The sequence below is a fragment of the Tuber melanosporum genome (assembly GCF_000151645.1).
Source record: "Tuber melanosporum whole genome shotgun sequence assembly, scaffold_7, strain Mel28".
Lineage (NCBI taxonomy): Eukaryota > Fungi > Ascomycota > Pezizomycetes > Pezizales > Tuberaceae > Tuber > Tuber melanosporum.
In genome coordinates this window covers 940806-965939 of record NW_003299117.1, presented here as the reverse complement: position 1 = coordinate 965939, position 25134 = coordinate 940806, and the positions used below count along the sequence as shown (strand labels likewise).

Here is a 25134-nt window from a genome sequence, read left to right as displayed (position 1 = left end):
CCCGGAAGGGGGGCGATAGGGGCCGGTAAAGGAAAGGGGAAAGGAACTGTTCCACCCCCCGCAATTGAAGAGAAGAAAAAATTGATCGTTGAATTTGCGATCGAGAATGCACAGGTTGTAGCAAGGCGGAAGGAAAAAGAAGAGAAGGCGAGAGAGAGGTCTAAGCTAGTCGCCGAAGGGAAAGCCAAGCCTCTGGAATCTACAAAAGAGAAGAAGCAGTTTGCTGCCAAAGGCAAAGCAGCGGTGAAGGCTCGAGGGGGAGGAAAGGGATTTAGCGGCGGAAAGCGGAAGAGGGAGGAGATGGCAACAGATGTGAGAGAGAGTCCCAGCAAAAATGTTAAAAAGGATGAGGGGGAGGCAAAGGCCGCGAGGATAATTGCCAGAAAGAGACAGGTTAGGAGGAGGGCTGGGAGGGGAGGTGCATGATATAATACTATGTATTTTTATGTCCTGAGGTTGTGTCTTGTAAATGTACTGTGCAGATGTTGCCATATCCTGTGTCGATGACAGTATACTCAAAAGCGTTCCCCAGTCAATATAATAACATTATTACCACTATGATAGAACCCCTGTGCCGTACGGAAACCGTTCCAGGGGCTGTCCAAGGGAACCCTGGAATTAGGCCTCCGTGAGTCTTTTAGGACGTGTTTGCTTCCAGTGCCTTCTGGGAGTGCTGTTAGGCTTTCGCGGAAAGTCTCCCTAGTAATATCTTTAAGCAGTGTGAGTACCATCTAATTAAATTACGATACAGCACATCCTAAGGGGTATATCGATATATTTCGTAAGCATAGCCTTTCTTTCGTTGACTAAAGGATACTAGTGTATCCATCACAAACTATCACTTTCTCCTACTGCGAAACAGACAGACTGGGTTTCAGGGCTGGCTCTTATCAACAATAGCTTTACTAAGCAACGGTAACAAGAATCTGATATGGTATGATATTATACGAGTATTAAGGGAAAGAAAAAAGTAAACAGAAAATTATTACTTGAGCAACATTGAATTGCAATTGCGTCCACATCTGCCCCTGTTGCGCCAAGGCAAAAATACCCCTCAGCCTGTCCACCCGCACTGTCCCGTCTTGGGTTTGTGCTTGAGGATATATAATATCCCTATGCTACTACCCCGCATACTCTCCACTTCTCTCTTCCTTCATTCCCTAATACACACGTCCCATTCGACTTGCGCTCAACCACTCAAACTGTCGTCAAGAAGTGCATTAGTATGTTTACTATCTTCTCCTTCAATGGCTCGGTTTTACTTGGCTTTAGACGAATAACTTTGGTAATGATTTTAGATCGCTCGACATCTCTCCGCACCCTCTGAGATGTCTTACACCGTGAGGAAAATCGGACAGCCCAACACTTTGGGTTGGTGGTCTTTTAAATCCCAAAATGGTTATGTTTGCTAATATTGAGATTTGGGGGGGGGGGGGTAGAGCACAGGGTGTATATCGAGCAAGACGGTGTTCCAATTTCGCCATTCCATGATATCCCTCTCTATGCAAAGTAAGTACCCGTTTTTTGGTGTCTCAGTGAGGGGTTTTTATCCGGTGTTAACTCTCCCAATTAGTGAGCAGAAGACCATACTCAACATGATTGTCGAGATCCCTCGCTGGACCAACGGAAAGCTTGAGGTATATACCCGAATTATTACCGGAAGCATCTGATGAGGGAGCTTTCGTCTCTAATGTTTTTTGGATGGCTAGATTTCCAAGGAGGAGCTTCTCAACCCGATCAAGCAAGATGTCAAGAAGGGAAAGATAAGATTTGTTCGCAACTGCTTCCCACACAAGGGATACCTTTGGAATTACGGTGCTTTCCCTCAGACTTGGGAGGACCCCAATGTCATCCATCCCGAGACCAAGGCCAAAGGTGACAACGACCCGCTGGATGTCTGTGAGATTGGCGAGACTGTAGGTTACACTGGCCAGATTAAGCAGGTCAAGGTATTGGGTGTTATGGCTCTTTTGGACGAAGAGGAGACCGATTGGAAGGTTATTGTCATTGATGTCAATGATCCTTTGGTCCCTAAACTCAATGGTTTGATCTCACTTCCGCGCCCATTGAGGACTGGTAATAATTTTATTGTTTAGATATTGAGGATGTCGAGCGCCATCTTCCTGGTCTCTTGAGGGCCACCAACGAGTGGTTCCGTATCTACAAGATCCCGGATGGAAAACCCGAGAACCAATTTGCATTCTCTGGTGAGTGCAAGAACAAGAAGTGAGTAATATCCCTCCTCGTTCCCCACTGGAAGCTTTTCTAACATGCCGGAACCAGATATGCTACCGACGTCATCCGCGAATGCAGTGAGGCATGGGAAAAACTCATTACTGGCCAAAGTGACTCAAACACAATTTCTCTGTGGCGCCCCCCTCCCCTGAAGGTTTTTTTCGGGAGAGCTTGCACTAATGAACATTTCGTAGTACCAATTTGACTGTTGCCAGGTCCCCCAGCCGTGTTGACCCAGGTCAAATCCCTCCCGTCCCCCATGGAGACAATCTGCCCCCTGCCCCTATTGATCCTAGTATCGATAAGTGGTTCTTCATCTCTGGTGCTGCTATGTAGAATTGTTTTCAGTATTGGATTGGATTGATGGACTGGCCTTAGATAGAAACATAGCAACAATACATACTGAACTAAGCCATACCTATGTCTAAGGTTATACATGGCATAATAACTTTTGAATTTAAGTGATGTTGCAGTCTGAATATTGAACTCTTCAGCATCAGAAGTTGACCGATTGAAGTGTGGATGGATCATGAATTGTCACCTATCTACTTAATTCGTATGCGCCCATGCACGCCACTCGAGTAAGAGAGCAAGAGGCGAGTAAGAAGCAACAAGCCGTTATGCCTAAGGCTGGGTTTATGCAGTGGAAAAGACTCAGAAACTTACTAGCAAACCGACATGTGGAGCATTCAAAGCTTGGTATAGGATTTACATGCCACCTAGAGGTTCAGTGTAATAAGACTAGAAAAGAGGATGGAGAGTAGACGTTGATTTTCATGATACAAGTGAAATATCTATCTATTCACAACTACACAACTTGAACCGTACCTAGCTAGGCACCTTAAATGAGCAACCTCTCAATTTTTTCTTTGACGGACCTAATCTGGCCCTGCAATTCCGAAGCCTCATTTGAGGTAACACTAGCCGAGATCACAGACCTGGAAACACCACATGCACGTCCAAGTGCAATCTTAGAAGGAACGAAGACGTAGGGGACGTTCTTGTCTTCGCAGAGGAGGGGAAGATGGAGGAGAATCTCCAAAGGAGCGGTATCAGCCGCGAGTACAATGAATTCAGAGATACCTCGATTGAGAGTTTTGGTTGCTGAAAATAATGGTTAGCCAAAAGACCTGCGGGGCAAGGGAGGTATTGAATTGACAAACCTTCGTTCGCCCCCTTTTTCAACTGGCGGTAGTGAGATGCCTGTTGGACGATATCGAGGATTTTCTGGGTAAGGGCTTCATCAGCGAGGGGGAAAGCTATATTTTATTTTAAGCAAAATATTTGTTAGCAGATGCTTTTATATATTAGACATAGACGTTGGTAGGAGAACGTACCTTTAGGATTAACGCTAGCCATTTTAGGATTGTAGTCGAAGAAGCAGCACTTCCAAGTAGGCGATGTGATAGTGGGAAAGTGAGATAAAGGGTTCCTTGCTCAGGTGCTCGCCCTTTGTTATGCTACGCTGGTGGTTGGTGAATGTTGAAGCCTTTGGTGATAGAATACGATGGGTTGCGGCTCTGGCGATTTCTTTATACGGGAGGTTAATTTAGCCCTAACCCACCCCAGAAAGTCGTTTGAGAAAATATGTATTAAACATACATACCAGTGGGTAAATTAGTATATAAGATTCTCTCGGATGGCATCTACCCGTGATTCTAAGATTTCCTGCATATTTTGTGCATATTGTTTCTGAGACGGGGACATCGTCATCTGTTGTGCCTTTCCAATCTTGAACTTTCAGCCACCACCCACCAAACCCCCCGGAAAACACAAGCAAGCATCTTCTCGTCTCCCACCGAACGTTTGCCTTCAAAACCAACCACCTGCACACACTACTCTTCAAGCTTCCAGATATCCACACTTTTTTGTTTTTATAAACCGATATAATGGCTTCTGAACTTTGGTAAGCTTGTCTGTTGTCCCGATTTCTCCGCTTCTGCCCGCCCCTTTCATGGCGAGGATCGAACCAACTTGCGTTGGACCAGTGAACTATAGTCCGGGCATAAAGCATGGAAACCGGACAAATTATTGCTAGATGGGATCGTTCTTTACAGGTTTTAGAGGGAATGGTTGCTAACATTTTTCGTTACTTTTAGCCCTGTCTACGCAGTACGTATACTAGACGCGAAAAACTTAAATTTGGCAGCACCGAGTATGTTATACTAACGCGATGATAGCCCTTTTTCGGTGCCATGGGGTGTACCGCTGCCATCGTTTTCACCTGCTTTGGTGCCAGTTATGGAACCGCGAAATCCGGTGTCGGTATCTCTGCTATGGGTGTTTTGAGACCTGACTTGATCGTCAAGAGTATGTCTTTACGGAGCTTAAACTTACTCTTTGGGCTCGCAGCGGATCTCGCTCTTTCGCGGGTGTAAGTGTTCGTTGTATGATCATAACCGCTGACGTGCTGGCATAGACATTGTACCCGTTATCATGGCTGGTATCATTGGTATCTATGGTCTCGTCGTCTCCGTCCTGGTGTCTTCAGGTCTTCATCAGATTCTCCCTCTCTACACAGGGTTCTTACAGCTTGGTGCTGGCCTTTCTGTCGGGCTTGCTGGTTTGGCAGCAGGTAAGACCCTATTCCCAGAATAACACTCCTCTGATTTGACTTCTAACTTGCTTGTGTTCAGGATTTGCCATCGGTATTGTCGGCGACGCCGGTGTCCGTGGTACTGCTCAGCAGCCGAGACTCTTTGTCGGAATGATCTTGATCCTGATTTTCGCTGAAGTCTTGGGATTGTACGGTTTGATCGTAGCCTTGTTGATGAACTCCAGAGCTTCCACGGATGTCCAGTGCTAAGCGCTCGTGGCAATGAAGAACGAGAGATCTGCTGGGAATGTCAATGATGCGTGTGGGTCACCATACGGCTGAAGCAGAATGTGGAATGTAATCTTTTTGCGCTACTTTGTGGCGCAGTGCCTCGGTGGGGTTACAAGATGGAAAGGAGGAAACGAATAATCTATCTTATCGCATATTTTTCTGAACCGGTTCTTTTGAGGTTCATCTGGACTGGACAAGGACTATGGAGGTAATGAGGTTAGTCTATTTGTCTTATTCCCCTGTTTTCGTTTGTGAAAATAGTTGGGCTTTTTTTTTTTTTTAGAAAAACGTAATTAAATTTTTTCGTGTTATTCTGCTTGAAATCCGAATCTACTCGTAATATTATACCTTGTGACAACCTGTGATCCAAATTGTTATGATATCAAGTTGGCTAAATCTGGGCTTGGGGTTTGGATATCTGTACGAGTACTGCAGAGGGGGGCTATGTGCTGCCATCCCTAGGTTTCGCCAATTTTTGCCATCGGGGCATTGGCCCTAGGGCTACGCCACTAACGTGTAAGAACTGGCACGATACAGGGGTGCCGATCATCCCTGGGTAAGAGTTTGGGAGATAAGATCTTATCTAAAAGATTAAACCAACTTTTTTTTAGTGTGACTGCTTCTTTCCATCCACAACCAAGTCGCAATAACCCACCCCACACAGCTTCTCACCAAGCTCTAACCGCTCGATCCAGCAACTACATCAACACCAACGACCTCACCGGTATCCCAAACTAACGATAAATCAAACAACCGCCATGGCTCCTAAGGGAAGGAAGGTCGAACGCAAGGAAGAAAACATCTCTCTCGGACCCCAAATTCGTGAAGGTCAGTACCCAATTTCTTTTTCCAACAAACTATTCACCCCGAGGAGCTAGACTACGTGAGGAGATGGGGGAAGTTGGTGATGGCTAATTCCAGGTCCTTTTGCCAAGAAAACAGGTGAACTTGTCTTCGGTGTTGCCCGTATCTTCGCTTCTTTCAATGACACTTTCGTCCACGTTACCGATCTCAGGTGTGTTTCAACCAACCAATCATGAATTCTGAGGGCATATGTGTATATATATACAAGAAGAAAGATATTACAGGGGGTAGAGGCTGACGCTTCATTGATCCTTTGAATTTTTCTTCCAGTGGACGGGAAACCATTGTTCGTGTCACCGGAGGAATGAAGGTCAAGGCCGATCGTGACGAATCCTCGCCATACGCTGCTATGTTGGCTGCTCAGGATGTTGCGGCCCGTTGCAAGGAGGTTGGGGTCACTGCTTTGCACATCAAGATTCGTGCTACTGGAGGTTAGTTGGGATTGTTCGATGGAAATGTTCTTAGGGATAGCAATGCTGATGGTTTCGTTTTTTAGGTAATGGAACCAAGACTCCCGGCCCTGGTGCCCAGTCTGCTCTCCGTGCCCTTGCTCGTGCTGGTACATCTTCTACTGTCCTCTGGTTTGGCTCGTATCGCTAATGTTTCGTCAGGTATGCGCATTGGCCGCATCGAGGATGTCACTCCCACACCTTCCGACTCTACTCGTCGCAAGGGTGGTAGACGTGGTCGCCGTCTGTGAGCAAACAAACAAGAAACAAACAAAAAAAAGGATATTTGGGATGTTTTCTTGATTTTATTTTTTCCCTCTCTACCCCTTGTCTCCCTCTTAGCCATCTCAGGCTATAAAAATTAAACTCTGGGCTTGTTTCACAAGGAGTTTGGATCTGCTGAGTTTCAAGTAATTTTCAACTTCACTTTTTTTGGTGGTTATGGGGTTCATGTAATTCTGTGATTTTAGCCATCCAAGCCTTCCCAGAGCCATGTGCGAAGGTGATATTCGCGCTCCCCAGAAGTAAGGATCCCGAAAGTGACTTCCCAGTTACGGCCAGAACAGCTATGTACTGCTCCGCGGAGTGTAGGAGCTGCGTAACCACTATGTCTACTTTTTGAAGTAAATATGTTATGTTGGGTATTCTCGTGAGCCATCTTAGCGTGGCTTGCCCAAAGTATTTCATAAAATATCACTCGGCAAACTTTTTGTCAAGAAACAATCAAGACTTTCACTTCAAAGAAATACTCGAGAGGCCGCCCAGAGTGAATCATAACCAATGAATATTGCATTGTGTGACAGTGCTCTCCCGCTCTCCACTCAACAATGTACTAGGGGGTAGGCGAAAGTTGTGACCACCTCCATCAGGTGTGGTATCTACAGTATATGCACCTAGATTAAATCAGGTCAGGATGCTCGAGTGATAACCAGTGAGTATTTTTTTGCTACCGAAAATAGATCTTGGCCACTTCTGAAAGGAGAAGTGGGTTACTCGAGCAACACTTGGTGCGAGGACTTTTGTATGATGTCCGGACACGAAATACCCTTGCACCTGAGCACAGCTGCATGACTGCTTACAGCTACGAACCTCTAATCAAAAAAGCCCCTCCAAATACCGTCCTACTACTACTCACATCCAAACCCACCGCTTTCACCATCGAGATTCCGGCCCGGCTATTCCTTTGCGCACGAGGGATTTTGTCGTTAGCTACCATTGATTAGCGTTTATGATTCCCCTCTCTTCTTAGCGCAGGGAGATGCGTCTACTCCTATACTGCATTCAGTTTTGGCGATAGTGTGGTGATACAGGTGTTCTAGGCTTCGACCGGAGGAGGAAATCGAAGGATACCCAGCTCCGGGTTAGGTATTGGTTCCCACGGTGGTATCGCGCGAGATGCCTGCCTGGGACAGCAGCTGGGATGCCAGGGGCCGATAAACCCTGTGAAACTTAGCAGGAGCCCAAGAGTTCAATCCCCCTTCATCTTGAGTTGCTATTGAACAATTTGTGAATTGGGGGAGGATTGATGGATCTTGTCCTATGGGGCTGGGAAACTGAAAACCTTAGCCTTCTTCAATCTAATAAGTGTAGTTTGGTAACGGCCGTATTATGCATAGGTAATTTCTTAGTGCTGTATTTTCCAGTCTCTCAATCAAATTGAGGAAGGGATGAGAGGAGAGCGCGGCAGAAATTGAGGTTTCTGATACCTGGGATGAAAGCTACTGCAAAACAGTACTGTGGACAAGCTATGGACATGCGGACTGAGAATGATCAGAATAAGAGTTGATCGCTGAGCAGGATTTATGTCATATTTCCGGGAGCTCGTAAGATGGCTAGCAGACAGTACGAGTACTAGTAATTTTAAAATATAATAACTTGAGGGTTATAACTCTGCTGTATTTCCTATTAGGTGGAAAGATCCACTGGGGCAGTCGAAAGTGACTTGGGCGCAGTACTAGCATAGCCACTGGTTAGAGGGGAAAGGGAGAAAAGTGTACTAGTATGATAATATTATCATAGTTGGCCATGTTTGCCCAACATTAGAAGTGGGCAACCTCAGTCAATAGCAGTAGGACTCCACGAAAAGAGGGAGATATTGTATTATAGTAGCGAAGGCAAGGGAAGTGCCGCTGAAGTGGGTCCTAGTAGTCATAGTAGTCGTAGTGGCTGAGTACTCTGAGTATCATAGCATTCGGTTGGTTATTTTTGTGCCATAAAAGTGGTTTTTATAGTATAAGTTTCTCCATGAAAAAGGTTGAACTGGAGGTGTTCGGCGGGCCCAAAAATATGCCATATTTTCAATGTTTGGGCCAATCAGAACAATCATATCCCCCCCGCAACATATATGTTGTTTGCAACTTTTGTGATCATAAAAAATATGTTGTCATAAAAATAAGTAACCGAACAGGGGCTAACTATAGTGGGAAGAGTTTAGGTAGCGAGAACACAGGGATGGAGAATCAGAGGTGCCTGGTACTCGTGCCGGTAATAGCAAGCGAAAAAGGTAAAGCTGTAGTTTTACCATAACTTTTAGGCAATGGGAGAAATGGAATCTTGATTCACCGGACAAATGAGCGGTTGATACTGTACGTTTGGACATGTGTGCGGCAGTCGGTGTGCCACAGTGCCTAGCGAGTGATACTATGTGTAATACTATAAAGCCGCGGCACAGGACTGAACAAAAAGGCCGCAAAACGAGGGAACCAGGGACTGGTCCTCCATGAAATCAAGCATATCGGGTGGGATAATTTTGAATGCTGTTTTCCCGGGAATGCGTGCCCTCCACTTATGATATGTTCAGGACAAGTTGTTCAAACCAGTCTTTCTTCTTTCGCAGTGCCAAGGCCAGTTCTCGGATGTCATGCATAGTTTTGTAGTCTAGACTATAGTAAAGACAAAGAGGGTATCACCGTTAGACTACAAGTACCGGTAATTTACTCTACCGGGCATGATACGGGAGTATGATAACAGGGACACCGGCGCAACCTGACCTGCCCTGAGTCACGTGCTAATTTACCGACAGCGCCTGTTCCTAACGCGCACATCAACAACCCACCAAACTCAACGCAGCCTTCACAACCATTCACCGAAAGCATTCAACAACAGCTCAGCATCTCCTGTAATAAATACTGTTACTCCTACATATCAATCCGCAGTGGTTACGGCTCAACTCTTTAAATCACAATGGCATCCCAGGGAACTTCCGCTACTCCAGGAGCGGGAGCTCATGCGGCCGGTTCACCACAAGCACTTAATCAAATTGTCATAGAATACCTTAGTAAGAAAGGCTATGCAAAGACCGAAGCTATGCTCCGTGTGGAATCGGCGCACACAGACCACGAGGGGAGGCCTATCCTATCAAACCTGGATGATCAGCCCAGCATCAAGTACGAAAAGGCTTATGGTAAGTGATCTCTGCCGCCTCCCCCCCTCCTCGTCCCCCAACTGAAGACCCAATTGCTAACCGTATTGATTTTTGACAGGTCATTTGAAAGGTTGGATAGAGAATTCGCTGGATATTTACAAAGTATGTTTGCTTCTCACCCGCTTTCTCTTTGCGCGCAAGTTTTGTCGGGGCTTTTAAGAAGGCTGTGTATTAACGGTACGAATAGCCGGAGTTGCGGAGGCTTTTATTCCCTGTTTTTGTTCACTCGTTCCTACAGCTTGTCAAGGAAGGCTATATGAAGCCCAGCCAGGATTTCTTTGGGGAGCACTCTGCTGAACACGCCACTGCCCATGCCCACGATTTAAAGAAGTTCAAAGCAATTTTCCTCCCGCAGCATATCGACGATGACCACTTGGCGAGATTGTACCGCGAGAACAAATACAAGGTCAACTTCTCCAAGACGACGTCTAATCTCTTGATGCACTTTCTGGAGGAGACTGAGGATAATGGTGGAAGGGTTATACTTAGGATCATCAACGACCATATCGAGATGAGAACTACTGCAGGGCGCCCTACCATGTTCGGAGAGGAGGAAGGAATCCTGGGTGAGGACGAGGGAATCACCGGTCATACTTCCGGACGCTCAGAATCCGGGGCGCCACTACCAGCGCTTAAACTTGGACTCTTGCCTATGCCCCCCAACTTTATTGCTGACGTGAAAAAGGGTTCGTTGGATGAAGATGCTATGGGAGCGGAGAATGCCGCAGGGGGCGACTTCGGTGTCAGTTTACTGGACGAATTCCAAAAAAAAATAAAGAGGGAAGAAAGTGAGGACAGCCCCATGAGGGACCACATCCCCTTACCACCATATACCGGGGTTGACATCGAGAGGGAGGTTAGACTGGTGAAGGAAAGTAGGGAGAAAATGAAGTTGTCTGGCCCTCCGGCGCTAGCGCTTCCGTCAGTGCTCATGTATACATTTCATAACACTAACGATGGGTATGCTACCAAATCCACATGAATTGGATGTTTGCGTTAATAGCATGCTGTCATTTAGTCTCCAATGTGTTGACTTCTCGGAGGATGGCACGATCGCGGCGGGCGGCTTCGCAGAATCATATGTCCGGATATTCTCCATAAAAGGCGCACCCCTAGTGTCTATCATCCCAACTGAAAACGTCCCTGCCGCTCCCAAGACTAGGCGTTTGATCGGACATTCGGGTCCTATCTACGGAGTCTCCATCTCACCGGATAAGAAGTACCTCCTCTCCTGTTCCGAGGATAAGTCAGTCCGCCTCTGGTCCTTAGCCACGTACACAGCCCTAGTCTCGTATAAAGGCCACGACAGTCCAGTCTGGGACGTACGGTTTGGCCCATACGGACACTACTTCGCCACGGCCAGCCACGACCACACAGCCAGACTCTGGAGCTGCGACCACATCTACCCGCTCCGCATCTTCGCCGGCCACCTGGACGACGTAGACACCATCATCTTCCATCCCAATTCTGCATATGTCTTTACCGGGTCCACCGACAAGACCATCCGCATGTGGGACGTCCAGACAGGAAACTCCGTCCGTCTGTTCACCGGACATACCGGCCCCGTCAGGGCTTTGGCTATCAGTCCCAACGGAAAGTGGCTCGCTTCTGCAGGACTAGACAGCACCATCATGCTCTGGGACATCGCCAGTGGGAAGCGTCTGAAGACTATGAGAGGCCATGGTAAGACCAGTATCTACTCGCTAACCTTCTCAATGGAGGGTACAATCTTGCTCAGCGGCGGCGCGGATAATACTGTTCGCTGCTGGGACGTTGCGTACGGGACTGGCGCTCCTACGGCTGAAGCTCCGGAGGGTGTTGGTGCAACTCCCGCTGCTGGTGGTGGCGGAGTGCTCCCTGGCGGGGATGGAGCTACAAAGGTTGATGGTACATCCACGACTGGTGTGCCTAATAAACGCAAAAGGACGGAGATTGTCGCTACGTGAGTGCCCCTAACCCTTCTCTACCGATACGCCGGACTAACGAAGGGATGCTTGATTCCAGCCCTGATCACCTCCAAGTATTCTACACCAAAAAGTCACCTGTCTACAAGGTCCAATTCACCCGCAAGAATTTGTGCCTTGCAGCTTCTGCCAACATGCCTAATGCGCCCTAACCTCACACGTACACACATACACACATATATGCATGCATCTAAGTTCTCAGCTATATCTGTTGAGGTGGTGGGAGAAGGCGGGGGAAACGGGAAAAAAAAGAGAGCACGGCAGAGTTCTTGCATAACGACAATCATTTCATTCCATAGGTTTCTTTTACTGGGGTTTCTTTTGTAATCAGGTTGCGGTGTCAAATTAAAGTGGACGATGATGACGATGACAGTGATGATTTGTACTATACTGGATTCCCTATCATGGTAATAAACCTTTCCCCTTTATTTTACCTATTATATTTGTTTTCATTTTTATTATTTTTTATTTCCTTTTTTTATTTATACTAATGATTGTGCTATATACAACTATAGTGATGGGTGATGGTTCATTTATATACGGTAGTGGCAGATAGAGGGAAGAGATTTTGTTCGAATCTGTCTACATTGAGGGAACTTCCGAGGATTTCTTCCGGGCGACTAAGATCTCGTCTACTAGGCCCATTTCTTTTGCTTCTTCGGCACCCATGAAGAGGTCTCGTTCCATGATTTTTTCTAGAAGCGATGGTGCTGTCAGTATTCAGAGGTAGTGGTCACGGAACCGGTTCTTACCAATCTGTGCGAGTGTGTGGGGTTTCGTAAGGTGCTTTTGGTATATTATATTCAGTCGTTCTCTAACTCGGAGAATTTCCTTCGCGTGGATCGCGATATCACTATTCCCCTTAGTCATCAGTCTTCTTTCAATGCCATAGAATGGAAGAGAAAAAGAGAAGAAAAATAATAATAAGAATAATTCAATTCCTCTCACCTGGCCTGTCCGGTGTATCCACCACCTATATACTATTTAGCGCGTTCCCACAAACTCGCCCCATCCCAAGACACTGCGAGAGGAAGAACATACTAGGTTGATGAACCATAACACTAGCATGTGGGAGCGCATACCTCTTCCCCTTCGTCCCACCGCACAACAACAACGAGCCCATGGACGCCGCCTGTCCAATGCAAATCGTCGAGACAGGAGCTTGGATGTAATTCATTGTATCATAAATCGCTAGCCCGGCCGTCACGCTGCCTCCCGGGGAGTTAATGTAGAGGTTTATTTGCTTCTCGGGGTTCTCAGCTTCAAGGAAGAGGAGTTGGGCGACTACTACTGCGCTTATGCCGTCGTGTACGGGGCCGTTAAGGCAGATTATGCGCTCCTTGAGGAGGCGGGAGAATATATCGTCTGGACAAACTAGGTTAGTGTGTGGAAGTGGGGGAAGACGGGAGTTGGGGGGTACAAGAGTGCCATCCTCCCCCAACAGATTCGTGGACAAAGGGAGTTGGGGTGTAGTAGTCCTTGAGTGGGGGGGTTGAAATGAAGGATCTGGTAGCTGTTGTTGCCGGCGTTAGTTTTGGAATCGTGCTCCGGGAGAGGCGCCGGAGGGAGGTTGATAGGAGTGGCATTGAAGTTGTGGGGGTGTCTCAAGGGGAGGTGGAGAGAATTGTCGAAGGGCTTTGATTAAAGTTCTTATCATCCAGGTACTCGAGATACTACCGTAGTCAGTAACTTACTCGAATTCCTGTTATGATAGCAAAGTTAAAAGCAACTATTCTTGTTACCCTCCGAAGCGTCCCTGCAGCACTTAAACGTATGCCAAGACGGACCCCTCCATCCACTACCTTTTGCCCCGCAATGGGCAGGACGGGAATCACTTTTTGCACACAATTTCCAATTCAATGGACGTTGAGACGAATACTAAACAGAATTTCTATGCAAGGTTTCACGAATCCCATGCTGGTGCTTATAACCCTATTCCCAAATTACATTTTCCTTTTCACGGTCCAGCTAACTCGATGCGGTGGTATGTCTAGCTCTCGAAACGCAAATCGAGCTGCTACCCAGTATAAGTCCGACGGAGCGTCCGGAAGCTATCGATCGATGTCTAGCTGCGATATCGACGCTGTCGGATGTGGTTAAGGATGCGTCGTCGTATCTTCCAGCTTACGATCAGCGGTCCTACTCTGGGGTTCGCGGTTACTCTCTACTGCTACTGACCCCGACGGTGGGAGCTGATATGGACTGACCCTAGGCCTGATGTGTTAGCAAATCCGCGGCCTCTCAGACAAGCTATCAGAAACCCGGAAAGCCATTACACCAAAGCAGAAATTCTCGTTCAAGACTAAAGGCAAAGACACCGCAGCTGCTATAGGGGGAGACATGAGGTCCTCCACCTCCTCACCTTCAACACCCCAAACAGAATCTACAACACCCACCTCCGACCAACTAAAAGCAGATAACATAATAATCTCTAGCCTCGCAGGGAAATACATAACCCACACACAACCCCCCTCCTCCACCTCCTCCCTCTTACTATCCGACATCTCCACCAGTATCATCCTCTTCCCGACCACCAGAACCCCACTCTTCTCCAGCGCCGCTGTCAAAAGCGTCACCAACACCCTACTCTTCCTCTCTGGCGCCATAAACGGACCTATACATCTTACTTCACTGAGCAACACAACGGTACTTGTCGCGTGCCAGCAGTTTCGCATGCACGATTCTAAAAATCTTGACGTGTACTTGCTCTGCTCGTCGAGGCCTATTATTGAGGATTGCTCGGGTATCAGGTTTGCTCCGCTAGATGTGGACGCTGGAGGAGAATGGGAGAGTGTCAAGAATTTGTGGGATCAGGTGGATGACTTCAAGTGGCTAAAGAGTGGACATAGCCCGAATTGGGAGGTTATGGGGGAGAAGGAGAGGATTGGACGGGGGGAGTGGGAGGATGTTAGGGCGTGGAGGATTGGGGATGGGAACGAGGAGAGGGAGGAGGAGGCCGTGAGGGGGGTATTGGGGAGGTATGTTAGAGGGGTGGAATAAACTTCACATGCACACTTATATAATATAATATACTACAGGTTTGATTCTGTTGGGTTGGGTTGACGAGGTTCTGTTGGCTATCCACAATATGTATTGGGAAATTCGAGTGATTTTGTATGACGGTTGTCAGCATATCTGCGGATTAGAGTATAATATCATAAGTCAGATTTGGGCAGTCACCAGCGAAGCCAGGGTGGAGCCAGGAAGCCCTTTTTTAACACACCCAAACCAAACCGGTTCCCAAGGGCAAGAAAAAGACGCTCCAACAGAATGATCTAGAGGGTGCTCACTAACTACCACCATCCAACCTAAACATCGCAACTGCAATTGCGGACATCCTAGGAGCTGCTGCTAGCAATAGATGCGGACACCAGATTTCTGGGTATTGAAGTCTCTTACTGGGAAGTTCTCCTTTAAATATACCCCCCACATACCCTCTCTCTCTACTCATGGACAAACACAACTTCAACGCCGCAAACCATTACCCATCACTCCAACACAATACACACATACCCCAACAAAAAAAAACATATTGAGCGAAGATTATTTATCAATTCTATGACCGCACCCCAACCCAAATTTCAATACTGATCCAGAGACGCCTCCCAAATGAATCTACCTCATAACCCTCTTCCTCCCCTTCCGTATCATTTATACAATACCCCATCCTCCCGTTCCCCTCAACCATGTTTCTCTAAAAACTCCTTCGCCTCATTAATCTTCCCAGCAAGATACGGGCTCCCCCCACGATCCGGGTGATTCAACAACATCATCTCACGATGTCGCTTGCGAATGTTTTTCTTAGTAGCGGATCTCTCGCTACGCATGCCATCAGTACATTCAGTCTTTGCAGAGTAAACGCTGAGGGGAAGAAGGTGGGATACCTCAATTGCAGAATTAAAGCCGCCTCTCGTCTATTCATACGTGCTTCGAAGCCGCCCCTGTAGAAATTCCTTCCGAAGGCGCCGGCGCCGCTGCCCAGAGCTTTGTAACGCTTGAAAGCTTGCAGGCCGATGCGGGCCTGGGGTGGGATTAGTTTTGCCATTGTGGGGAGGAGGGGTTGGTGGGGTGTGAACGGGGACTTACGGCGACGGCTATGGGGTGTGTTAGCGGCGGTTAGGTTTTAGAACTGGGATGAAGGGCGTGGTATACCTGCACCGGCGATTCCAATGCCGACTAGGATCGGGGTAGACATGGCTATTGGGATGTATCGGGGAGGTCTGGCCGTGTTGTACGGCAAGTAAAGGTGGGTTTTCGATAATATGTAAGATTTGTCGGAGGTGTTTGAACTTTTTGGAGGAATAGGTTCTATGTCTTGGCGCCAAGACATATGGTCTTGCGCCGGTCCTTTTTTTTCCCAAGAGACAGAGTTGGGTGCTGATTTTTAAATCTTTCACCCACTTCAACCACCAACCTACCCCGTCACCGATCGCTGAATCTGCGATTTTCTCAACAATTTTCTGACGAGGGTAGCGGTATCGGTGGCTCGAGATGAGAATTTTTCAGTGCCATTTTTGGTATGTGCAACTACCTTTCTTTAGGTTGAATTTGTTTCCTTTGATGGATTTTTTTCTTCTTTCTCACGATTCTACCATGTCGATGATCGATTGAGAATTGCGCTAACGGTAAACTGAACGGTTTTACAGCAGCGGACCCATATATCCGGGCCACGGGATAATGTTTGTCCGCAACGATGCAAAAGAATTCCGCTTTTGCAGAAGTAAATGTCATAAGAACTTTAAGATGAAACGTTGGCTTCTCCCACCCATACACCCCTCTCCCACAATCAAAAGAGACATTTTTACCTCTATTCTCATTCCTTCAAGTCTAACAAAACCTCTCAGGTAACCCCCGTAAACTCAAATGGACAAAAGCCTTCCGTAAAGCTGCCGGAAAAGAAATGGTTGTCGACACAACCTTAACTTTCGCCGCCCGCCGCCATGTCCCGACACGCTACTCCCGTGACCTCGTGGCCAAGACCCTCAACGCCATGCAACGTGTCGAGGAAATAAAGGCCCGGCGCGAGAGGGCCTTCTACAAGAACCGCATGGCGGGCAACAAACAGCGAGAGCGCGAAGCGAACAGGAAGCTTGTAGAGGAGAACCAGCACTTACTGCCGAAGGAGATGAGGACTGCTACTGAGGCCGCTGCAGAAGCTGAGACGGAGGAGAGCATGGTTCTCGATGACTCAGAGGCTGAAGCCGAGGAGAAGGAGATGGTCAAGATTAAGATCCCTGTCAAGGTTGCGAAGAGAAAACAAACTGTCTCTAGGGGTGATGGGATGGATGTGGATTGAGAGGCAGGTTACGAATTCCCTTGGACTATCTTTCCAGTTTTTCTTTGCTCACTTATTTTCATTCTTTCCATTCAAAGACTTCTCTAGGGATGGGTTTTCTTTTGGAATAAATATTTCCCGTATCTTTCTTTGGTATAAACAATTGGGAGTAGGAGTAGCGGCGATGGTGATGGTGATGATGGTGGAGAGCAAATCGCACTGTAAGTTAGTGAGGCAAGCGGTGGCGCCGGTGCCTTTAGTCTACCTGCCTATCTTCAATTGCTGTATAATCCAGGGAATCTATTGCTCTATTACTTGAGTCTAGCACAAGTGAGAAAAGGTCTCCGAACATATACGTATCATACGTTCGAGTGACAACCCATGAAAAGCACATCTCCCAAACTCTTCGGAACTAGAATAAGTTGATTCAGAACAATGCAAGCCTCAGAAATTAAGCCTAAATAGCTATGTGCTTATGGTGGGGGGTCTTCTCGATCTTCATATTCCGTCGATGGGCGCGAGCATGGCCGACCAAAAAATCACATGACCATCGAAAAAGTTATGTTCATTGCAGCGAACAGCCCCACCACCCCCACTAGCCACAAGAGAAATCGTCTGATATTCCATGACGACGGAATAACCACCTTCTCATCTCCCACCGAAATACACCCCACATCATCACAACCCACCCACCTCCCAAAAACACAGACAAACAAAAAAAACCAACCCTCCCCCCCTCCCACCTAAAATGACCACAGCAACCCAACCCATCCCCACCCCCGCCGCCCCCAAAAACCCCCGCCCCCTCTCCGCCTACCAAGAAGGCCAAATACGAGACCTCTACTACGCCCGCGTCCGCAGCCTCTGCGCGGAAGAAATAAAACGTTTTTTACCCTTCCTTCCTTCCTCCCTTCCTTACTACTCCAACTAACTTCGGCCAGAATTCGCGGAATGCGCTAAGAATCGCACTGTGTCTGCTGCGTGGGCGTGTCGCGCTGAGCGTGAGAGGATGAATAGTTGTATGATTTCCCACGCTACGCAGGAGAATCGTGATTTTGCGCGGGAGGAGTGGTTTCGGAAGAGGATAGAGAGGAGGGGTGGGGGTTAAGGGCGCATGGGCATGTTCGCACGGAGGGGGGAATGCTGCTGAGCTTTAGAATGGGAGGTAATTGGGAATTGGCGTTCTCTTCTTTTCTTGAATTTGTGTAATTGTGTGTATTTGGAGGGGTGTATATTAGAAGTGGTCAGAGGGGGTGGGGAGTGTAGTGTTGGCTATGCAACTGGTATGGTACACATTTGTTTCTTCAGAGGGGTGTAGATTACGTTTTGGAGTGGTGGTCGTTATTCCATTTATTCTCGAGTAAAAACTAATCGGGCTACAGTAAGGAAATGTCCCTGAAACGCCGTCCTATGTATAACAAACAAACCCGGATCGTCGAAATGTATCGAGTATATATCCCTCCCCTCTCCCCCGGACTTCAAGCATCCATCATAAGACTATCCCCAGCGTCACCATCCTGTCCACCAGCGCCAAACACATCATCCAATTCCATTCCCTCTCCGGGCCCATCGACCACCGCACCGCCGGAAAACGCAGGGCGAGGGATCTCCGGCTCGGGTTCCTCATCCGACTCATCCATCCATTCCTCGCGGGTCTCAGATAAATCCCAATTGATGCCAGTGAGACAGTACTTCTCGGGCGGAAGTCTAACACCGAATTCCTTGCCGACAGTAGGCAGCGCAACCTTATTCCGTTCCTGAGCAATCTCTAGCAGGAACTCCTTTGGCAGCGAAGTGTTGAACTGATGGTTTATGCGAGAAGCGACCGACATACGAAGATCTTGGATTGTGATCGTAGCGGGGGGATTGGTGCCGCCAGTGTTAGCCGTGCCATTGATCGCATCGGAGAATAGAAGCGCATCTTGAAGGACAGAGGAGGTGTAGCCTGTGCCAATCCAATAGGAACACAATAGCGAACGTCAGTGAACCTAGAAGAATAGTAATAATACTAATTATAATTGAAATAGGAAATCAAAATTGCTACTAACGGTACGCGAAGTCCATGAGCATTAGTGGGACCCGTTCTTGGTAGGAGGTTACGCCCAGGGAGGAAAGAATCAGATGAATGATGCGCGCATCCCGAGGCTTTTTTGACCCAGGAGCCTCCATGTTGCCGTTTGTGTTGTCCGAGGATTTTGTCTCTCCTTGGGAGTTTGGAGGTTGTGAAGCTGAGGTTTCGTTACTTACGGATTGTTGAGGATTTGGAGGTGCGTCCACGTCCGCCGTGACCCCGTTAGGTTCAGCCATTTCGTTGCCCACTCGTGTTGGGGTTAGGAATTTAGAAAAGGGTACTGGAGAGCCAGCGCGAGTTTATGGGGTTCGAGAGAGCTTGGGAGTTAGGAACAAGGGGCAATTGGTGGTGGTATAGTATGCTGATTCCGCCGACGACGGGTAATTTATGTCCTTATGACGGTGCCCCACCATTATGCCTGCTTACCCCACCATTGGTTGGCAAACCACCCTCGAGTAACAATAGCGAATCCTGCGCGCAGCTTTTCACAATCGGCCTTCCAGTCTCAGCGAGAATGTCTGTCCCGTTGGTTGCTTCACTCAATTCTCTGTCGGAGTCCGAGCTCACCCCCGCGCTGTCATTCGCCGGTCACGTCTTGATAACAGTCACTCCGGAGAACCTAGATGAGGCCTTGACGTTTATGCCCAAGAACTTCCACCGTTTCACATTCTCAGTCAATGTCGTTGCGCTCCCTTCTACGAAAGATGTCCGCTCGCTGCTCAATGCCGGTGCGTCGAGGGTATTTGTTACGTACGATCAATTGCGAGCTTTACAGCCCGAGGTTGATGACTCACGCTTAGCCCTGTTAATCGACACTTCTTCTCGGGGTGATGGGAAGGCTGCTGAGGCTATTTCGGATACCTTTGTTGGTCTCTATGCACATAATATTACCGACTTGGATTTTGTCACTGGTTGGCTAAACGAGTATGGGTCCAATGATAGACCTCCGGTTTTTGTCTCGTTCGGGTACACGCCCTCGCTGGGAGACGTGGAGGCTATTGGGAAACTCGTCGCTACTCCAATTGTCGCTGCTGAGGAATTGACGGTTGATTTGGAGAAGGAGCCGTCAAAGTTATCCATTGGAGATATCATCCTCGCGGCCGTCTGCTCGGATCGCCAGGATAAGCTTATTTCTACGATAGTTACGGATGAAGCTGGGATTGCCCTTGGGCTGGTGTACTCTTCCCCTGAGAGTGTCAAGGAGAGTTTGAAGACCGGAGCAGGGGTTTACCAGAGCAGGAAGAGGGGGTTGTGGTATAAGGGTACTACTAGTGGAGCTGTGCAAGAGCTTGTGAGAATTGACCTAGATTGTGATGGTGACTGTTTGAGGTTCGTCGTGAGGCAGAAGGGCAAAGGTGGGTTATTGCTACTGACGTGTTGAGCTAGGCTTTAGCTGATTTGACCCCCAGGGTTCTGTCACCTCGAGACTGCTACCTGCTTTGGTGAATACAGAGGGCTTTTCCATCTACAAAAGACTTTGACTTCAAGAAAGGAGTCTGCACCCACTGGATCATACACTGCCCGTCTCTTCTCGGATGAGAAGCTTCTTCGAGCAAAGATTATGGAAGAGGCTGAGGAGCTCTGCCAAGCAAAGACTAAGGAGGGGATTGCTTTCGAGGCAGCAGACCTTATCTACTTTGCGCTTACCAAATGCATAGGGGCAGGTGTTAGCTTCCAAGATATCGGGAGAAACCTCGATTTTAAGAGCCTAAAGGTCACTAGAAGGAAGGGCGATGCTAAAGAGAAATGGGCTGTCAAAGATGCCACCCAACCCCCCTCTGGGATGATTGAGAATGAGGGTGTTAAACTCGTCCCTGGGACTATCAAGCCTACAACGGAGCAACCTGGCGTAAAGACCGATGAAAGAATAAAGATGGCAAGATTCAACTTGAAAACTTCTACACCCAAAGAACTCAAGGAGGTCCTCCAACGGCCCGCACAGAAAGCTAGCGATATCATGGGGATAGTCACTCCCATCATCGAGTCTGTCAAGCAGAGAGGAGACGTTGCATTGATTGAGTACGCTGAAAAGTTTGACAAGGCTGTTGGTCTGAAATCAGCAGTGTTGAGCGCACCATTCCCGCCTGAACTCATGCAACTTCCTCAGGAGACAATTGACGCTATAGACCTCTCCTTTGAGAACATCAGAAAGTTTCACGAAGGTCAGAAGGAAGCAGGCACTCTGGTTGTCGAAACTATGCCAGGAGTCAGGTGTTCCCGTTTTGTCCGTCCTATTGAGCGTGTGGGTCTTTACATCCCAGGAGGCACAGCTGTGCTTCCTTCTACAGCATTGATGCTCGGTGTTCCGGCGCTGGTCGCAGGTTGCAAGAAGATAATTTTCACATCACCGCCAAGAAAAGATGGAAGTTTGACTCCGGAAATCGTCTATGTGGCCCACAAGGTTGGTGCAGAAGCTATCGTCCTTGCAGGGGGTGCTCAGGCCGTGGCAGCGCTCGCGTACGGAACAGAAACAGTTCCCAAAGTCGACAAGATCCTCGGCCCCGGTAACCAATTTGTTACTGCTGGGAAGATGTTTGTGAGCAACGACACGGGTGCAGGTGTCAGTATTGACATGCCTGCCGGACCATCCGAGGTCCTTGTCGTTGCAGACGCAGAGGCCAACCCGGCATTCGTCGCTTCAGATCTACTCTCGCAAGCTGAGCACGGTGTTGATTCCCAGGTTATCCTGATAACCGTCGGGTTAACCGAGGAACAGCTTGTCGCTATCGAGGAAGAATTGGAAAAGCAAGCTCTAGCACTCCCTAGGGTAGACATTGTTCGCGGCTCAATTAGCCACTCAGTCACTCTTCAAACAGATAATATCGAGGAGGCGATTGAACTTAGCAATCAATATGCTCCTGAGCACCTGATTCTCCAGATCAAGGATGCTGCAAAAGCAGTTGACTTGGTGCAACATGCCGGAAGTGTGTTTATCGGGCACTGGACTCCAGAGTCTGTTGGTGATTATAGCGCTGGTGTTAATCACTCCTTACGTATAATTACCCCCCCCCCCTACCATGCTAGTGACTTAAGCTAACTTGAGTGCCAGCAACATACGGCTACGCAAGACAATACAGTGGCGTCAACCTCTCAACCTACGTTAAGCACCTAACGAGCTCGGAATTGACAGAGCAAGGTTTGAGAAACGTTGGCGGTGCGGTGATGCAGTTGGCAAAGGTGGAAGAGTTGGAAGCTCATAGAAGAGCTGTGGGTATCAGACTGGAATGGCTGGACAGTCGGAAATAGTATTTGTCCTTTTGTTGATATTCGCGTTTTTCCCTTTGGTTTGGTGGGTTAGGGGTTTCTTTGCGAAAAGCCAGCTTATCTATTTCGTTTGCTTATTCACTTGTCTGATATATATTCGTGGAACGCCGGCCGGAGTGAAAGTTACGACGGAGCAATGCTATCACCATGGGGGGTCAAAATGGATAGATGGGGACTGGCATGCTAACACCGGCAAAGTATCATAATGCTATTCATCCACTTCAACAACAGCATATTTTATTATTTTTCGAGTGATGTCCACGACGCAAGTTAATGACAGCTGTAACAACTGAACAACCCCAGATTTCTTTCTTTCTCTCGTGTCAGAGCCCAAAGCGGAAGAGCGTCTCGGCTCATGGAAGAGCATTCGTTTCCGACCCAAATTCCGAGTTCGTGCTGTGATTACTGTAGTCGCTATGGGCAAAATACCCTCCGAGCCGATATCATACTCGAGTGCTGTATGAACCTTTGCGTGTGGCTATGTATGAACTGCATTCTCTTCAACTCATAGAGGGTCAATACAGTAGCGATGTCGTGAACTACAGATAGGGCCCCCAAGCACCGAACCGGAGCAATTGGGGACGGGGCTGGGACGTCCAGAATTTCCGCTCCCTTTGGATTATCGTGGGTGGGCAAAACCCAACGGGGAGGTCCTCTTCAGCCTTTGGTTGGGACAAGAGAAAAGAGGAACACAATGGGCTTTACTGGGGGAGTGGCTCCAGCCTCCCGTCGATTATTCTAGTCTTTACGGTGTTGTAAGGCACTGTATGATACAAAAGAGGGAGGGGTATGGGATTCTGTGCTTCGCCTTCAAATAGAGCCCATGTACCGTGCTCGAGCAAGTTATTGACTAATACTTGGCAAATTTTCCTGGTCTTGTCGGGTATTTTTTTTTTTTTAACATGCAAGAAATGCATGAATTGGAACAATAGTATTGTATACCCTCCACAGCCTTTACCATTCTTTTTTCATGGAGAATACCTTGGACTTTGGTGGAATTTGGGGGAATTCCCGACTCAGCCGCAGGTGACAGGCTCTGGGCTCAGCTAGGCTCCTGCCCTTTGCCATGATAACAGTGCTTAGACTAGTCGTCACCTTTTTCTATAGAGCTGCGTAACTTATTGTACTCTACGGTATACAGTGTCATACCGGTATCATACTCGTACTTGCACTTTCTCTCCCCCTCCCTCTCTCCCCCTCCCTCTCCCTCTCTCCATGTACGGCAGTAACCGCCACCCCCCCCCTCCTCCGAACGACTGCTTCCCTTATTCTTCTCTCTCTCTCCTTACCCGTCGTCACTCGCTCCTTTCCCTTTTCCAATCATCGAGAAGAAATATATACTGTACGTATCTCTTCGCCACGACAACAACAACAACCCGCTGCATTATCCAACGGTAAGGAGTATTAACTTTAAGTCCGCTCTAACTTACCACCACTTTGGACCAACTTCGGCCCTCGTTGTGGTCGCTTGACAAACCCCATTATTGACATGCCTTCCATACTCAACAAGGATGACAAGGTTGTCGTCAAACGTGCCGTTCCAAGTCCCTCGAATAACATCATCACAGTCGCCGTCGCAAGACTCTATGTCAACTACCCGGACCAACGTAAATGGACTTTTACTGGTATAAGTGGTGCTGTGGTCCTGGCCGAGGACCTGGTCGGGCATACCTTTTTTTTCAAGATTGTCGATGTCACCGTACGTCGGAAGCTTATTATTGATCCCTTTAACCTCAATGCGAAGCTGACTTTTCACGAAAAAAAAACAGAGTAATAGGGGTGTGATATGGGATCAGGAGCTCTACGAAGGGTTCAGGTACAATCAGGACAGAACCTTTTTCCACTCATTCGAACTTGAAGAATGCATGGCTGGTTTCTCATTTGCCGATGAGAAGGAAGCTGCTGGATTTCTCAAGAAGGTTGAGGCCAGAGATAAGCATGCAAAGTCGAAAGGTCATCGCTCGTTTTCAGGTTCCGGTGGTCACCTTGGTATACCGGTTCCTCACATACTTCAGCACCATTCGGCTCCTGCCCCAACACCAACTGCCCCACCTCCAGTTTCACCACCACCACCACCACCCTCGAATAATAGGACTTCCCCAAACACGAATGGTGCGGCAAGTGGCCGCTATTCACTAGATAATCCCGATCCGGAATTCCAAGAGCTTCTCAGGGAATTGATGGTAATGGGAATCACTGAGGATGTGCTCAGGGAGAATGAGGATTTCATAAAGAGCTATATAGACGAGAAGGAAAAGAATAGGAAACGGGAACAGGAGCGGGCTGGCTATACGAACGGAAGTGGTGCGGTGCATGAGATGGAGTCACCGAGTTCACCGAAGGTTGGGGTGAATAGGCGGGGTAAGGCTCCACCACCTCCGCCGCCGCCGCCTGGACCGCCGTCAATGTCAAGAAATGGGTCTTTGAGTCCTCAAGTCACTGGAAATTCAACAGCTTCCAAAAGAGGACCGCCTCCACCACCCCCTCCTGCCAGGAAATCCCATGCTGTCGCCCATGGAGGATCACATTCCCCCCCCCTTCCTCCTCCATCAAGATCCCCGGTACCTCCGCCAGTAACACCCACCCCCCCCCCTATTTCGTGTTCCAAAAGCTACTTGTAACATTCTGTAAAGTCTATTGGATTCTATAGTAGTGTCTCTTGGAGTTCATGACTCTTCTAGTTATTGTAGGGTGGATGCGTCTATTCCTCTCTCTCTTTCGTACCCTTTATCATTAACTACCATCTCTTTCTGCAAGTGTT

The 25134-nt window shown here is 48.1% G+C and overlaps 14 protein-coding genes; 10 read left to right on the top strand and 4 right to left on the bottom strand.

Annotated features, from left to right (window-relative positions):
• Nucleotides 1-555, top strand: part of GSTUM_00010441001 (uncharacterized protein) — a 2631-nt gene extending 2076 nt beyond the window's left edge. The window contains exon 2 of the mRNA XM_002841290.2: nucleotides 32-555. Within this exon, the coding sequence (XP_002841336.1) occupies nucleotides 32-426 (395 nt within the window). The 3' untranslated portion in view covers nucleotides 427-555.
• A 598-nt stretch (nucleotides 556-1153) lies between these two features.
• On the top strand, nucleotides 1154-2691 carry GSTUM_00010440001 (uncharacterized protein). XM_002841289.2 has 8 exons: nucleotides 1154-1223; nucleotides 1299-1371; nucleotides 1440-1509; nucleotides 1574-1637; nucleotides 1710-2043; nucleotides 2097-2226; nucleotides 2284-2367; nucleotides 2430-2691. Exons 2-8 carry the CDS (start codon nucleotides 1329-1331, stop codon nucleotides 2569-2571), a joined length of 867 nt encoding a protein of 288 aa, XP_002841335.1. The 5' UTR covers nucleotides 1154-1223; nucleotides 1299-1328; the 3' UTR covers nucleotides 2572-2691.
• Nucleotides 2692-2989: 298 nt separating this feature from the next.
• On the bottom strand, nucleotides 2990-3723 carry GSTUM_00010439001 (small nucleolar ribonucleoprotein SNU13). XM_002841288.2 has 3 exons: nucleotides 3573-3723; nucleotides 3399-3494; nucleotides 2990-3339 (listed from the first exon to the last, which is right to left on the bottom strand). The coding sequence occupies exons 1-3, from the start codon at nucleotides 3592-3594 to the stop codon at nucleotides 3077-3079; spliced, it is 381 nt and encodes a 126-aa protein (XP_002841334.1). The 5' UTR covers nucleotides 3595-3723; the 3' UTR covers nucleotides 2990-3076.
• A 223-nt stretch (nucleotides 3724-3946) lies between these two features.
• On the top strand, nucleotides 3947-5373 carry GSTUM_00010438001 (uncharacterized protein). XM_002841287.2 has 5 exons: nucleotides 3947-4141; nucleotides 4335-4347; nucleotides 4416-4545; nucleotides 4655-4810; nucleotides 4872-5373. Exons 1-5 carry the CDS (start codon nucleotides 4125-4127, stop codon nucleotides 5039-5041), a joined length of 486 nt encoding a protein of 161 aa, XP_002841333.1. The 5' UTR covers nucleotides 3947-4124; the 3' UTR covers nucleotides 5042-5373.
• Nucleotides 5374-5719: 346 nt separating this feature from the next.
• GSTUM_00010437001 (40S ribosomal protein S14) lies at nucleotides 5720-6808 on the top strand. XM_002841286.2 has 5 exons: nucleotides 5720-5890; nucleotides 6005-6077; nucleotides 6197-6357; nucleotides 6423-6485; nucleotides 6538-6808. Exons 1-5 carry the CDS (start codon nucleotides 5821-5823, stop codon nucleotides 6624-6626), a joined length of 456 nt encoding a protein of 151 aa, XP_002841332.1. The 5' UTR covers nucleotides 5720-5820; the 3' UTR covers nucleotides 6627-6808.
• Nucleotides 6809-9558: 2750 nt separating this feature from the next.
• On the top strand, nucleotides 9559-11915 carry GSTUM_00010435001 (uncharacterized protein; the record flags this gene model as incomplete). Its single annotated transcript, XM_002841285.1, has 5 exons — nucleotides 9559-9778; nucleotides 9858-9901; nucleotides 9987-10759; nucleotides 10818-11741; nucleotides 11804-11915. The coding sequence occupies 5 exons, from the start codon at nucleotides 9559-9561 to the stop codon at nucleotides 11913-11915; spliced, it is 2073 nt and encodes a 690-aa protein (XP_002841331.1).
• A 430-nt stretch (nucleotides 11916-12345) lies between these two features.
• On the bottom strand, nucleotides 12346-13457 carry GSTUM_00010433001 (uncharacterized protein; the record flags this gene model as incomplete). XM_002841284.2 has 4 exons in its annotated part: nucleotides 13184-13457; nucleotides 12801-13128; nucleotides 12516-12637; nucleotides 12346-12458 (listed from the first exon to the last, which is right to left on the bottom strand). The coding sequence occupies exons 1-4, from the start codon at nucleotides 13347-13349 to the stop codon at nucleotides 12346-12348; spliced, it is 729 nt and encodes a 242-aa protein (XP_002841330.1). The 5' UTR covers nucleotides 13350-13457.
• Nucleotides 13458-14103: 646 nt separating this feature from the next.
• Nucleotides 14104-14763, top strand: GSTUM_00010432001 (uncharacterized protein; the record flags this gene model as incomplete). The annotated part of the gene is made up of 1 exon (XM_002841283.1): nucleotides 14104-14763. One exon carries the CDS (start codon nucleotides 14104-14106, stop codon nucleotides 14761-14763), a length of 660 nt encoding a protein of 219 aa, XP_002841329.1.
• Nucleotides 14764-15443: 680 nt separating this feature from the next.
• Nucleotides 15444-15808, bottom strand: GSTUM_00010431001 (uncharacterized protein; the record flags this gene model as incomplete). The annotated part of the gene is made up of 2 exons (XM_002841282.1): nucleotides 15444-15582; nucleotides 15648-15808. 2 exons carry the CDS (start codon nucleotides 15806-15808, stop codon nucleotides 15444-15446), a joined length of 300 nt encoding a protein of 99 aa, XP_002841328.1.
• A 354-nt stretch (nucleotides 15809-16162) lies between these two features.
• GSTUM_00010430001 (ribosome biogenesis protein RLP24) lies at nucleotides 16163-17352 on the top strand. XM_002841281.2 has 4 exons: nucleotides 16163-16280; nucleotides 16410-16513; nucleotides 16608-17066; nucleotides 17137-17352. The coding sequence occupies exons 1-3, from the start codon at nucleotides 16255-16257 to the stop codon at nucleotides 17057-17059; spliced, it is 582 nt and encodes a 193-aa protein (XP_002841327.1). The 5' UTR covers nucleotides 16163-16254; the 3' UTR covers nucleotides 17060-17066; nucleotides 17137-17352.
• A 1010-nt stretch (nucleotides 17353-18362) lies between these two features.
• On the bottom strand, nucleotides 18363-19413 carry GSTUM_00010429001 (uncharacterized protein). XM_002841280.2 has 2 exons: nucleotides 19087-19413; nucleotides 18363-18983 (listed from the first exon to the last, which is right to left on the bottom strand). The coding sequence occupies exons 1-2, from the start codon at nucleotides 19343-19345 to the stop codon at nucleotides 18517-18519; spliced, it is 726 nt and encodes a 241-aa protein (XP_002841326.1). The 5' UTR covers nucleotides 19346-19413; the 3' UTR covers nucleotides 18363-18516.
• Nucleotides 19414-19623: 210 nt separating this feature from the next.
• GSTUM_00010428001 (uncharacterized protein) lies at nucleotides 19624-20962 on the top strand (the record flags this gene model as incomplete). Its single annotated transcript, XM_002841279.1, has 4 exons — nucleotides 19624-20464; nucleotides 20519-20773; nucleotides 20832-20862; nucleotides 20950-20962. 4 exons carry the CDS (start codon nucleotides 19624-19626, stop codon nucleotides 20960-20962), a joined length of 1140 nt encoding a protein of 379 aa, XP_002841325.1.
• Nucleotides 20963-20982: 20 nt separating this feature from the next.
• GSTUM_00010427001 (uncharacterized protein) lies at nucleotides 20983-22417 on the top strand (the record flags this gene model as incomplete). XM_002841278.2 has 2 exons in its annotated part: nucleotides 20983-22102; nucleotides 22159-22417. The coding sequence occupies 2 exons, from the start codon at nucleotides 20983-20985 to the stop codon at nucleotides 22353-22355; spliced, it is 1317 nt and encodes a 438-aa protein (XP_002841324.1). The 3' UTR covers nucleotides 22356-22417.
• Nucleotides 22418-23622: 1205 nt separating this feature from the next.
• GSTUM_00010426001 (uncharacterized protein) overlaps nucleotides 23623-25134 on the top strand; it is a 2570-nt gene continuing 1058 nt past the window's right edge. The window contains exons 1-3 of the mRNA XM_002841277.2: nucleotides 23623-24072; nucleotides 24143-24946; nucleotides 25064-25134. The exon at nucleotides 25064-25134 is cut by the window's right edge and continues 227 nt beyond it. Of these exons, the coding sequence (XP_002841323.1) occupies nucleotides 23863-24072; nucleotides 24143-24946; nucleotides 25064-25134 (1085 nt within the window). The 5' untranslated portion in view covers nucleotides 23623-23862.

Bases quoted from the DNA above. Each gene is read 5' to 3' on its own strand.
- GSTUM_00010440001 (XM_002841289.2), top strand. From the start codon at position 1,329: ATGTCTTACACCGTGAGGAAAATCGGACAGCCCAACACTTTGG. The intron at 2,044-2,096 runs GTTTGATCTCAC...TTTATTGTTTAG, and splicing joins TTTGGTCCCTAAACTCAATG to ATATTGAGGATGTCGAGCGC. The intron at 2,227-2,283 runs GTGAGTAATATC...TGCCGGAACCAG, and splicing joins GGTGAGTGCAAGAACAAGAA to ATATGCTACCGACGTCATCC.
- GSTUM_00010439001 (XM_002841288.2), bottom strand. From the start codon at position 3,594: ATGGCTAGCGTTAATCCTAAAG. The intron at 3,495-3,572 runs GTACGTTCTCCT...AATAAAATATAG, and splicing joins GGCTAGCGTTAATCCTAAAG to CTTTCCCCCTCGCTGATGAA. The intron at 3,340-3,398 runs GTTTGTCAATTC...CATTATTTTCAG, and splicing joins GAAAAAGGGGGCGAACGAAG to CAACCAAAACTCTCAATCGA.
- GSTUM_00010438001 (XM_002841287.2), top strand. The intron at 4,546-4,654 runs GTATGTCTTTAC...GTGCTGGCATAG, and splicing joins ACCTGACTTGATCGTCAAGA to ACATTGTACCCGTTATCATG. The intron at 4,811-4,871 runs GTAAGACCCTAT...GCTTGTGTTCAG, and splicing joins GCTTGCTGGTTTGGCAGCAG to GATTTGCCATCGGTATTGTC.
- GSTUM_00010437001 (XM_002841286.2), top strand. From the start codon at position 5,821: ATGGCTCCTAAGGGAAGGAAGGTCGAACGCAAGGAAGAAAACATCTCT. The intron at 6,078-6,196 runs GTGTGTTTCAAC...TTTTTCTTCCAG, and splicing joins GTCCACGTTACCGATCTCAG to TGGACGGGAAACCATTGTTC. The intron at 6,358-6,422 runs GTTAGTTGGGAT...TTCGTTTTTTAG, and splicing joins CAAGATTCGTGCTACTGGAG to GTAATGGAACCAAGACTCCC.
- GSTUM_00010430001 (XM_002841281.2), top strand. From the start codon at position 16,255: ATGAGAATTTTTCAGTGCCATTTTTG. The intron at 16,281-16,409 runs GTATGTGCAACT...ACGGTTTTACAG, and splicing joins ATTTTTCAGTGCCATTTTTG to CAGCGGACCCATATATCCGG. The intron at 16,514-16,607 runs GTTGGCTTCTCC...AAAACCTCTCAG, and splicing joins TAAGAACTTTAAGATGAAAC to GTAACCCCCGTAAACTCAAA.
- GSTUM_00010429001 (XM_002841280.2), bottom strand. From the start codon at position 19,345: ATGGCTGAACCTAACGGGGTCACGGCGGACGTGGACGCACCTCCAAAT. The intron at 18,984-19,086 runs GTTAGTAGCAAT...GGATTGGCACAG, and splicing joins GCTCATGGACTTCGCGTACC to GCTACACCTCCTCTGTCCTT.